The 13,997-nt window shown below is 38.9% G+C and overlaps 1 protein-coding gene across 1 annotated transcript in view; it reads right to left on the reverse strand.

Annotated features, from left to right (window-relative positions):
- The window catches only part of CSMD1 (CUB and Sushi multiple domains 1), a 3,127,153-nt gene that overhangs the window by 176,153 nt on the left and 2,937,003 nt on the right, over nt 1-13,997 (reverse strand). Inside the window, 1 exon segment of the mRNA XM_053711946.1 lies at nt 4,391-4,579. Within this exon segment, the coding sequence (XP_053567921.1) occupies nt 4,391-4,579 (189 nt within the window).

The raw sequence follows: 13,997 nt of genomic DNA on the forward strand, positions 1-13,997 counted from the left end.
TCTAGACAGGCATTACCAGTTTGTAGCTCTTCCCTTCGGGTTAGCTACGGCCCCGAGAATTTTACAAAGGTTCTGGGCTCACTTCTGGCCGGTTCTAAGAACCTCGAGGCATAGCGGTGGCTCCGTATCCTAGACGACATTCTGATACAAGCGTCAAGTTTTCAAATGCCAAGTCTCATACAGAGATAGTTCTGGCATTTAGTCTGAGGTCGCATGGGTGGAAGTGAACGAGGAAAAGAGTTCTCTTTAACCACTCACAAGGGTTTCCTTCCTAGGACTCTTATAGATTCTGTAGAGATGAAGATTTACCTGACGGAGTCCAGGTTATCAAAGATTCTCAATGCTTGCCGTGTCCTTCACTTCCATTCCAAGGCCCTTCAGGTTAGCTCAGTGCATGGAGAGTAATCGGCTTAATGGTAGCGGGCAATGGACATAGTGCCATTTGCGCGCCTGCATCTCAGACCGCTTGCAATTATGCATGCTAAGTCAGTGGAATGGGGATTACTCAGATCTAGTCCCCTTTGCTAAATCTGGACCAGGAGACCAGAGATTCTCTTCTCTGGTGGCTTTCTCGGGTCCATCTGTCCAAAGGATGACCTTTCGCAGGCCAGATTGGACGATTGTAACAACAGATGCCAACCTTCTAGGCTGGGGAGCAGTCTGGAACTCCCTGAAGGCTCAGGGATCGTGGACTCAGGAGGAGAAACTCCTCCCAATAAATATTCTGGAATTAAGAGCAATATTCAATGCTCTTCTAGCTTGGCCTCAGTTAGCAACACTGAGGTTCATCAGATTTCAGTCGACAACTCACGACTGTGGCTTACATCAACCATCAAGGGGGAACAGGAGTTCCCTAGCGATGTTGAAGTCTCAAGATAATTCGCTGGGCAGAGTCTCACTCTTGCCACCTGTCAGCGATTCACATCCCAGGCGTGAGAACTGGGAGGCGGATTTCTAAGTCGCCAGACTTTTCATCGGGGGAGTGGGAACTTCAACCGGAGGTCTTTGCTCAACTGATTCATCGTTGGGGCAAACAGATCTGGATTCATGGCGTCTCGCCAGAACGCCAAGCTTCCTTGTTACGGATCCAGGTCCAGGGACCCGGGAGCGGTGCTGATAGATGCCTTAGCAGCCCTTGGGTTTTCAACATGGCTTATGTGTTTCCACCATTTCCGTGCTGACCTCGGCTGATTGCCAAGATCAAACAGGAGAGAGCATCGGTGATTCTGATAGCGCCTGCGTGGGCCACGCAGGACCTGGTATGCAGACCTGTGGACATGTCGTCCTGTCCACCATGGTCTCTGCCCTCTGAGGCAGGACCTTCTAATACAGGTCCTTTCAACCATCCAAACCTAATTTCTCTGAGGCTGACTGCATGGAGATTGAACGCTTGATTCTATCAAAGCGTGGCTTCTCGAGTTCGGTTATTGATACATTAATACAGGCTCGGAAAGCCTGTACCCAGAAAAATTACCACTAAGATATGGCGAAATATTTATATTGGTGTGAATCCAAGAGTTACTCATGGAGTAAGGTTAGGATTCTAGGATATTGTCCTTTCTACAAGAGGGTTTAGAAAAAGGGCTTATCCGCTAGTTCTCTAAAGGGACAGATTTCTGCTCTGTCTATTCTTTTACACAAGCGTCTGGCAGGAAGATCCAGACGTCCAGGCTTTTTGTCAGGCTTTGGCTAGATTAAGCCTGTGTTTAAAGCTGTTGCTCCTCCGTGGAGCTTAAACTTGGTTCTTAAAGTTCTTCAGGTGTTCCGTTTTTGAACCCCTTCATTCCATTGATATTAAGCTTTTATCTGGAAAGTTTCTGTTTTTTGATGGCTATTTCCTCGGCTCGAAGAGTCTCTGAGTTATCTGCCTTACATTGTGATTCTCCTTATCTGATCTTTCATTCAGACAAGGTAGTTCTGCGTACTAAACCTGGGTTTTACCTAAGGTAGTTTCTAACAGGTATATCAATCAAGAGATTGTTGTTCCATCACTTGTGTCCTAATCCTTCTTCAAAGAAGGAACGACTTTTGCATAATCTAGACGTAGGTCCGTGCCCTGAAGTTCTACTTACAGGCAACTAAAGACTTTACGTCAAAACTTCTTCCCTGTTTGTCGTTTACTTCTGGACAGAGGAGAAGGTCAAAAGGCTTCGGCTACCTCTCTCTCTTTTTGGCTTCGTAGCATAATACGTTTAGCCTATGAGACTGCTGGACAGCAGCCACCTGAAAGAATTACAGCTCATTCACTAGAGCTGTGGCTTCCACCTGGGCCTTTAAGAATGAGGCCTCTGTTGAACAGATTTGCAAGGCTGCGACTTGGTCTTCGCTTCACACCTTTTAAAAATTTTACAAATTTGACACTTTTGCTTCTTCGGAGGCTGTTTTTGGGAGAAAGGTTCTACAGGCAGTGGTTCCTTCCATTTAAGTTCCTGCCTTGTCCCTCCCATCATCCGTGTACTTTAGCTTTGGTATTGGTATCCCATAAGTAATGGATGACCCGTGGACTGAATACACTTAACAAGAGAAAACATAATTTATGCTTACCTGATAAATTTATTTCTCTTGTGGTGTATTCAGTCCACGGCCCGCCCTGTCTTTCTTAAGGCAGATCTAAATTTTAATTAAAACTTCAGTCACCACTGCACCCTATGGTTTCTCCTTTCTTGTCTTGTTTCAGTCGAATGACTGGATATGACATGTGAGGGGAGGAGCTATATAGCAGCTCTGCTTTGGGTGATCCTCTTCCTGTTGGGAAGGGAATATATCCCATAAGTAAATGGATGATCCCGTGGACTGGAACACACTACAAGAGAAATAAATTTATCAGGTAAGCATAAATTATGTTTTTTATGATTAGTGTTTTAGGTCACATAATAGTTTAGCTTTTATTTGCAGTTCAGCTTTTATGAATTTGGGAGCCCTGGAGGAGTGGCTACTACGTAGGGGCATATGACCCTAACGTAGGTCTTGAGGCAGATTAGTGGTTAGGAGAAGGGTAGGAGGGGCCGGAGAGGAACCTACTTAAAGAAGAGACGTGTCTTAAAAAGAGCGCCAAGATCATTTAACAAGGTCCGTGGGGGAAGAATCTCCCTTCCTCCCTCCCTATAGGTTAAGGTGTAGTAAGTTGCAGCAGTTGGGCGGAGTGCTTGCCTAGGGATAGCAGTTAGGGGTACCTCCTGGATAGGCAGGAGAGAGATTGGTGGGTAAGGTGTTGGAGAATGGGAATATGGGACTGCTATGGGCAAGCCTTGTGTGGTTTAACCATTGTTAGTAATGACTGGTTTTATATATGTTTATAATTAAAAGCTGCGGCCTTTGTACCCCATGTTGGCGTTATGTCTTTATTTAAATAGGTACCGAGTGGAAGGGTCATATGTTTTTGTGCTTATTTCTTTTGCAAACATGCATACTGCAAAGGGATGGATAGCAAATAGTTGGATCATTTTGCTTCATGTAGGTTTGTGTTTCTCTTGTGTGCAAACCATGTACAGAAAAATGCCATCTTGGAATACAAATTCTACTTCTTAATAAGCAAACACAATCCTTAATTCAAGGTGTTATTAGAAATTAAGGAATGGGCTTGAGCACCTCATGTCTACAAATTTCATCAAAAATTATTTTTTATTGTTCTAAATTAGATAGCTGTTTTGTTCTTAAATAGACAGCTGTTGGCATTTTAAAACAATTTATCAAACATGGGGGTTATATTTTTTTTTCTACAAATCTAACCATTAAAGTCTAGCAGGATTTTTGTAAGTAAATTATTTGATTTGCTTTTCTATAGGATTGTTCTGTTGGCGCTCTACAAATAACCGATAATAATAATAATTGTGACTGTTACTGTTGTTACATATCTTAATAAATAATGTTGTAATACATACACAGTTGATAAACATAACAAACACAAAATAATATAACATTTTCCATGTCATGCCTCTGCCATCAATAAGTCGCTATTGTAAATGTAGCTTATAGTTCTAAAGTGATATTACAATGTTTCTGTGTATATAGATAGACAGATAGAAATAAAAATAAATTATTTGGCTGTAAAGCGCCACAAAATTACATAGCACTGTGTTTGTAAAGTATTTATGTTACTTCAGGTACAAGTGACCAAGAACATCAAAATATAATAATTCTTTTTTTTTTTTTTTTACCTGTTTATTATTTGCAGAACAAAAAATATTTTGTAGCATTTAAAAAAATACATATTATGTATAATATGAAAATACTAATATGGGTTAAATAAAAATATATTACTACAATTTAATATGTTTTAACAACAAAGAAATACCCTAAACAAATTCTTATACCATTCTCCATATAGAGAGTGAAATGTTTTTATTTTTATCATGATTAATTATAAGCACAAAGGTGTTGTCATACTTACGTAAGCATTTGGGTAATGATCTGTCCCAGAAGCCATTTGCTTTACAGTTTAAAACAGATGATCCCAAAAGGTAGTAACCCTTTTTACAGTGATAAGTCACACTGATCCCATATTTGAAACGTTCAGGGTAATTTTGTTGTCCATGACGAATTGCATTTTCTACAAATCCTGGGTCAGTGCAATTAACCACTGAAAGAAAAATAATTGAAAATATTGCATATCCAACTAAAAAAGAGGCAAGGAAAAAATATTATTATTATATTTATAGGCTGACCACATAATAATAATCTAAAATCTCAAAACAAACAAAAATAATCATATAAATATCTGTTGTATATTGCAGTATGCTACTCACAACATTTTAAACATTTTACTTCTCAAAGTCTATAGGTCATTTCGTTTTGCAGTAAAGGGGCAAAAAAACCTGTCAACTGTAACACATTTTCTGAAAGGTTCATTTTGTTTAAAGATTTACTTGCAGTCAGTGAGTTGACATAAATACATATCTTGGCTTAACATGTCAAAAGAAGTCAAAGCCTTATTTAGATTCAAACAACGACTTCATTGTTTTCTGAAAACTGAATTATAGATACAATTAAAGCAATCTGTTATATACAGTAGGTTGAAGGGAGGAGAAATGTGCAAAAAAAATGTAAATGCCCTTTATTAATAATCTGGCCAAAATAATTATTAAATCCAGGTGGTTCAGCTACACATATTGCTAAAAGGTGCATAAAATCCAATACATAGCCATAAAATCTCCATAGACAAACATTGGCAGTAAAATGGGTTATACTGTAGAGCTTAGTGACTTTAAACATGGCACTGTCATAATACGCCATCTTTACCACAAGTCAGTTGATCACATTTTTGTCCTACTAGATCAGCTTGTTCTTTTATTGCGCTATTGCTATTGTGAACTGGAAGTGTCTAGGATAAACAACAGCCCAGCTATGCAGTGGTAGACTATGCAAACTCATAGAGCAGGGCCGCTGAGTACTGAAGTGCATAGAGCGTAAAAAGTCTTCTGTTGCATCACTCAATATAGAGTTCCAATCTACCTCTGGAAGGAATATCAGTACAAGAACTGTGCATTTGGAGCTTTATAAAATGGGTTACCATCGCCGAGAAGATGTGCACAAGACTCAAATCAACATGTGTAATTCCAAGTGTCATTTGGAGTGGTGTAAAGCATGTTGACGCCAGACTATAGAGCAGGGGAAGTGTTCTCTAAAATTATAAATCAAACTTCACTGTCGGGCAGAATAATGGAAGAATCCCAGTGTTGCAGATGCAAGGAGAACTCTACCTACCAGAATGTAAAGGCCTCCTGTATAAAACAGTGTAAGCTACTCTGGAACCCTTGCAGGGCAGGTTCGCACATGATAGCCTGATTCTCGCAATGTAAGAAGCAGCAGTCTGAGGACCAGTGCTTCTTACACTCTTCGCCACCTCTGAGGTGGCACAGAGAAATCACCCCGAGCGAGCTTGGGGTGATTGACATGCCCTTCTCTCTTGTAATTGGACATGCAAAAAAAGAGGTGGGCTTTATATACTCACTTGAGCGTGTAATAATACATACGGGCATCAGACAAAAAGAATCCACTGTCCGTATGCTGCGAAGGTGAGCAGACAACTTCTCAACTTGAGAAGCTTGTCCACTCACCTTTAAATACATATGGGCCATAGTGCCCACTGTTAAGTTTGCTGAAGGGTTTGTTCTATTGAAGGGTGATCTTAAAGGGACTCTAAAGTCAAAATTAATTTTTCATGATTCAGATAGAGCATGCAGTTTTGAGAGACTTTCCAATTTACTTCTATTATCAAATTTTGCACATTCTTTTTATGTACACACTTTCTGAGGCATCAGAAACAAGCCCGACATGTCAAAACCCCTATATGCACCATCACCCAACATTGCAACTAATAATAAAATTATTAACCCCTAAACCGCCAATCCCCACAACGCAATAAACCTAATTAAACTAATAACCCCTAATCTGCCATTCACCCACATCACAATCTGACTAATAAATGTATTAACCATTAATCCGCCATCCCCCCACATCTACGTAATAAATGTTTTAGATTACTGTTAGGATTTTTTATTTTCATTTTAAATTAGTATTTTATTATTTTATGTAATTGGGGTTAATTTAGAGGGTATTAGGTTAGGGGGCTTAGTGATTATATTAGTTTATTGCATTGGATTGGCGGTTTAGGGGTTAATAGGTTAATTAGGTTTATTGCATTGTTGTGGATTGGCGGTTTAGGGGTTAATAGGTTAATTAGGTTTATTGCGTTGTGGGTGGATGGTGGTTTAGGGGTTAATAGGTTCATTAGGTTTATTGCGTTGTGGGTGGATGGCGGTTTAGGGGTTAATCACTTTATTAGGCAGTTTGCGATTTGGGGGATGGCAGATTAGGTGTTAATACATTTATTAGGTAATTGCGATGTGGGGTTGGCAGATTAGGCGTTAATAGATTTTATTTAGTTATTGCAGTGTGGGGATGATGATTGACAGGTAGATATTGCGCATGCGTTAAGTGCAAGTTAGAACTTCCAGGGAGTTATGGTACTTATACATTCAGCACAAGGCTTGCTGCACCTGCCTATGTGTGGCGAGGTGAAATGGAGTAAAATTTCTCCTTTTTCACTGCATAAGTCCTTGCGCTGAATATATAATACTGATTTGTGACGCGGTTCTATGTTAGTTTATGGGAGTAAAATTAGCTGGTGATGGATGAAATGTACGCACCGCATACAAATGTATAAGTGATAGCAATACTGAACTAAAAACTGGTGACGCATATGTAATCTTGCCCCAGATGCCATGGCCATGCTAACTTGTTCTCCCCACAGACTTCCATGGGGTTTGCTGTAAAAAACCCTAGCAGTTATCGCATGCATGCTAATCCAACACCCATCCAACACGCTAATCCGACACCACGTTAGACTAGTTGCGATAAACGTAAATTGAGTTATAAATACTTTATATTCCAATGTTCTTCACATAGAAGATAATGTTCTTTTTACTTTAAAATAGATATTTTTATATGTATCTGATTATTATTTAAATATATATCTATACTTAAAGTATATATCTATACTAATATAGATTGATAAATCGATAGATATTGTTTATACAGATATACACACAAACACACACACACACACATATACTGTGTATATATATATATATACACATATATATATATGTGTGTTTGTGTGTGTAAATTTAAAAGAACATTTTTTCTATGTGAAGAACACTGGAATTTATAGTATTTCTATTCAAAACAAAATAAAATACTATAAAAATGATATTGCATGTTTCAAGACATTTGACTGGGAAGGGCTCAATATATATATATATATATATATATATATATATATATATATATATATATATTATATATGTATGTATGAGTGCACATAAATATACACATTTATAAACATACTGTATAAACAAAAACACACACACATATATATATATATATATATTATATATATATATATATATATATGTCCAATATTATATATATATATATATATATATATATATCCACTACTATTCAATACCTGGATAGGTGGTCTATCACTCAACTATCTGTATAGTCTGTGTGTAATCTTATCCACCAATATAGAGCGCCCCTTTACTCATACAATGACAGGGGATATTGCTCTAACCATTTATTAATTCAACATAGGTGGTTATGTGACATTACTTCCTACTCTTATGTGTTGTGATTTATTATCCCATGTATCCATTAGGGTCTCTTGTGCCAACATTTATAATATATGAGCTTCTATTGTTTTTAATTACAGTCACACTTTTGGTGCCCTTTACATATAGAAAAAACATACATTGCACTATTCCCTGTGTTATATTGGTAAATAATAGATGATTCTAAGTCTGATAACCCCTCACAGGTGTGTATCAAAATATGTATTTTTCGTGCTCTATTTGTGATATCCATAATATTATATGCTGATACTTTTGGATGCTACGTTCTTACTATGTGTCTCCCAATGTTTGCATTACAGAGACAGGGTGTTATCCGATCGTTTATGGATGGTGACTGCCTGCAGCATTCTACTCTGTTCACACAGCTGACTCCCCATGTGCACTACATGATTATGTCATCACTGCTCCATCGATCGGACACACTCTGCCTCTGCGAATATCGATATGAGCCGTTCAGTTTGCCCTACACCGATCGTTGGATCCATGGTATCCTTACACCCACTTGTTTATCCAGAAAGTAAGTGGATTTACTCTGGTGTGTGCATATATGCACTATTGCAATAGTGACTGTATATTTACCTGTGATACCTCTGATCCCTTGAACCATACGCTGCTTCACATATTGTTCATATTTGTCAGAGGTTGACATTTTGTTTTTCCCCATACTTGAATTTTAAGTACTTTATTAATGTTCACTGTTCAATTATAAGTTATGGTTGATCTATGTTATGGTTACATGTAGCTGGCTATGTTTACCCTGGTTGCCATGGCAAATATTCGTAATTTGAATTGGGGGTGGGGTTTTTGTTTTCACTTGTTGTTTGCTTATAAATTGCTGCAGTACATACTGTTACTTTGTCTGAGGAAGGGGATACGCTCCCCGAAACGTCACATTAAAGGCACCAGTCAAAAAGTCCAGCGAGTGCAAGCCTCTTGTTTATTTATGATAATATTTTGCATGCACCCTGGCAAGTTGACCGTTAAGTGAGAGTGCTCTCTTGTTGCATATATATACATATATATATATATATATATATATATATATATATATATATATATTTATATATATATATACAGTATCCCACAAAAGTGAATACACCCCTCACATTTTTGGAAATATTTAATTATATATTTTCATGTGACAATACTACAGAAATGACACTTTGCTACAATGTAAAGTAGTGAGTGTTCAATCTGTATAACAGTGTAAATTTGCTGTGCCTTCAAAATAACTCAATGTACAGCCATTAATGTCTAAATCGTTGGCAACAACCCTATGTGGAAATATGCAAAAAATAGGAGGGGGCGTCCTATAAGGGGATATATCAGATATCCTAAAAGGGTAATGCTAAGTAGCCAATTTCTGTAAATATACAAGCCTCAGAAGAGAAAGATTGTGTAGCTATACTAGTCAGAGACAAATATAATATATATTAGTCATAATAGACAGCACTATATTTGCTATCACACTTAAATCTTTATTTCTTTTAGGTGATTATAAGCACATGACACTGTCACTATATAAACATTATGATGTGCAATATATATTTATTTTGCACACATTTATCATTTCTATATATATGATTAAGCTCATATATATCTTTATCTTAATCACACAGTGTAATATTCGGCTATTTAGAATAGGACATTATATCCTATTAGTACAATTGTCATCCGCACTTTGTACTTCACCTTGTGTTTAGTATTGAATCCTGCTTGAAATCCACTCATAGTCCACCACAATACATTAGCTATCTTGACTCATCACTATAGGATGACATTACCTGCCATTTGTGTTGTCATGCTAATTTTATCATTATATAGATCCAAAGATTTATTTTGATTCATCACATATTAGTCATTTTGACTAGTTTATATTGGTATTTGTGTGACTAACATTATATATAAATTTAACCCCCATATTGACTCTTAGGAAATACTCTGTTTTAGGAGAAAAACACTTATGACAGAATACCCATCCACTCTATTGCTAGATACATATAGCGTTGTATAACCTACCACAGAATAATCAGGCAGATTCAGTTGATACTTTTTTAACACCTCATTTATTTGTTATAATTGTTGCTATAGTTACCATTTTCCACTGTGTGATCATGTGGCCGAGATGGCTGGGTGCTTAGAGTTGACAACATTGGTGTGGGATCGCGCAGATGGTGTTAATGCCGATTGCCCTCTAGATGATGTGGCTAATATTGAAGCGACATTAGGTGTTTTATTTTTTCTTTATGCCATATTGTGGGATATTGTCAGATGCCGATGTTGGCAGATGTCAGCACATTGGGCTGATCGGACATTTGGGTCCGCCCTTGTAAACGCCCATTTTTTCTATTTGAACAAATCTCAGAGCTCTATTATATGACTAAAATGCTAGAGCCAATGGGCTTACGAAATTAATATGCTGGCTGCCATTGGCTTAGAACATTTGCAAACAAAACCCAGAGGGAATCTAGCTGCCATATAGTGGTATTTTGGCGATCAATTCCAAACATATTAGATTTTTTGACATATGTCTTATCAAATTCTCTCTATGCCATGCCCCCACCACAAGTGCGTTATAACAAGCACTTGGAACATGAACTATTTGATTTTGAATGACATGTCCTTCTAGACATGCGCAGTAAGAATACCAACACGCCAAACAATTGAATGTGATCACATTGGTCTGGCAACAGTTTTAACATGTCAGTGCACTTGATTATATTGATTTAGCGGTCATTTAGCATGACATACGATCTACTAAGGTTTGTTATCTTACATTTTCCATTTGTTTGAATTGATCATTTTATCACATGAATATTGTAAACTGAGACTATAGAAATGTATGAGTCTGAGTGATAATCGTTTGCTCACAAATATATGTAATGGTGGGCTAGCAATTGTTATAGACATTTACATAGGATTACTTATATACATATTTTGATACACACCTGTGAGGGGTTATCAGACTTAGTATCATCTATTATTTACCAATATAACACAGGGAATAGTGCAATGTATGTTTTTTCTATACGTAGCTATTGCAGTTATTGAAATGTATCTTATGAGTAACCAAATGTTATACTAATGAGAGGTCTGTTGACATGATATCTGATTGGTAGAAGATGTACTATGCTCATTATACTGGTTAAGACTTTCACATTGTATGACCAATAGGGCCACTTTTGCTTCCTAGGCTCCTCCTGATATCATGTGATGCCAATTAACATTAATTAGATATTTTGTGTATATATAGCAAGTGTTCACAAATGTTTTTATGAAGCCTGATGAAACAGCCTTGAGCTGAGAAACGCGTTGCTTTGTTTTTACTATTTTAATAAAACCATTTTATATTTGAACACTTGCTATCACCTTTCTGCTGCTACATATCCTTCTGGTGAGAGGAGTCCCCTGATCTGGGCCTCTCTCTGAACTACTGGTGGTTCCTGGATTTTCTTTGTGTCCAGCAGGCCTTTGATTAAGTCTGGTGGGTGACCATATTGATCCCATCAAAGGAGATGCTACAACAAATGTGAGTACCTTTCCATTAACACACTGACTCACCTGTGTCAAGACAATACTAGGCCATATAGGCACCTGTGTCCTTTTATGTTGTTCATCTAGACACCATACCTATACCGGAGATTGGTCCCCTGAGTGACCGTAAGAAATCCCAGACTGCCGCTATAGCACTACTTGAGGTGCTTTCACAAATGTGAGTTTACTCTGTACACATACACTTATTTATCTTCTGGACCAGACAATATTGGGCCATGTGGCGCTTCTGTTTCTTCTTGTCTATGTGGAAATGTCCAAATTGGGCACAAAGTGTCAATATTTTGTGTGGCCACCATTATTTTCCAGTACCACCCTAACCCTCTTAGGCATGGAGTTCACCAGAGCCTTACAGGTTGCCACTGGAGTCCTCTTCCACTCCTCCATGATGACATCACAGAACTGGTGGATTTTAGAGACCTTGCACTCCTCCACCTTCCATTTGAGGATGCCCTACAAATGCTCAATAGGGTTTTGGTCTAGAAACATGCTTGACCAGTCCATCACCTTTACCCTCAGCTTCTTTATCAAGGCAGTGGTCATCTTGGAGGCATGTTTGGGGTCGTTATCATGTTAGAATACTACACTGTGGCCCAATCTCCGAAGGGAGGGGATCACGCTCTGCTTAAGTATGTCACAGTACATGTTGGCATTCATGGTTCCCTCAATGAACTGTAGCTCCCCAGTGCTGGCAGCAATCATGCAGGCCCAGACCATGACACTCCCACCACCATGCTTGACTGTAGGCAAGACACACTAGTCTTTGTACTCCTCACCTGGTTGCCGCCACATACGCTTGACACCATCTGAACCAAATAAGTTTATCTTGGTCTCATCGGACCAAAGGACATGGTTCCAGTAATCCATGTCCTTAGTCTGCTTGTCTTCAGCAAACTGTTTGTGGGCTTTTTTGTGCATCATCTTTAGAAAAGGTTTCCTTCTGGGATGACAGCCATGCAGACCAATTTGATGCAGTGTGCAGTTTATGGTCTGAGCACTGACAGTCTGACCCTCCACCCCTTTAATCTCTGCAGCAATGCTGGCAGCACTCATATGTCTATTTCCCAAAGACAATCTCTGGATATGATGCTGAGCATGTGCACTCAACATCTTTAGTCGATTATGCTGAGGCATGTTCTGTGTAAAACCTGTCCTGTGAAACCGCTGTATGGTCTTGCCCACTGTGCTGCAGCTCAGTTTCAGGGTCTTGGCAATCTTCTTATAGCCTAGGCCATCTTTATGTATAGCAACAATTCTTTTTTTCAGATCCTCAGGGGGTTCTTTGCCATGAGGTGACATGTTGAACTTCCAGTGACCAGTATGAAAGAGTATGAGAGCGATAACACCAGGTTTAACAAAGCTGCTCCCCATTCACACCTGAGACCTTGTAACACTAGACACCGGGGAGGGAAAATGGCTAATTGGGCCCAATTTGGACATTTCCACTTAGGGATGTACTTAATGACTGTGTGTTGAGTTATTTTGAGGGGAGAGCAAATTTACACAGTGCAGAATTATATAACTTTATTTAAGCGGTAACTTTGAAAATTAAAAGTATTTCCTGGGGGTTGTGACCAAGCCGCGGCCAATGTAAGACGCATGATTATGTAGCTCTGATCTCAGCTTGAAGAAATGGTGGCTCTCTCTTATTGCATCCACAGCTTTCTGCACAATAATTCTCCTTGCTATTCTAGGAGTCAATACTGATTCTGGAGATACTTGTATCACTGCGATCCAATCAAGCAGAAGATCTAACCAGACCATTCAAAACGGAGTGTTGCAGCCCACCATCTACCCCCTCCCCCTCTCTCAGCTTGAGGGCTACCCAGGAGAGTGGTATTTACCTACTGATGGTTTTACAGGGTGTGGTAACTTTCGGACCCTATTTACCCATGGGGGAGGACTTTTGTCTATAGATATGGATGCTTCTGGACAACCTAGAGCACCGAATGTGCTATAACTATGAAGATCTCTCTACTATTATAATAGCTGCTAGAGACAAGGGAAATAATAACATGGTCAAGATGGCGGATGACGCGAGAGACAATCTACCATATGAAATGGCAATCAGCGGTGAGAGCTGTACTCCTTCCAAAGCCGATCCAGAAATTGAGATAAAAGAGCTACTGAAGCAGCTGGGAATCTTTTCTCCTTCCAGAGAGCTCATACTTCCTGGGACTCCGCTTAGATTTCACACCTACGCCTGGCCTAGTATTATACATCCAGAGTTCTCTGCAGCTGCAACCCGTGTTGGAGCGGCCGGCCACTGGGTGCAGAGGGAGACTCCGGTTAGAGAATGGAGATAAATCA

Source organism: Bombina bombina, chromosome 4, assembly GCF_027579735.1.
Source record: "Bombina bombina isolate aBomBom1 chromosome 4, aBomBom1.pri, whole genome shotgun sequence".
Classification (NCBI taxonomy): Eukaryota; Metazoa; Chordata; class Amphibia; order Anura; family Bombinatoridae; genus Bombina; species Bombina bombina.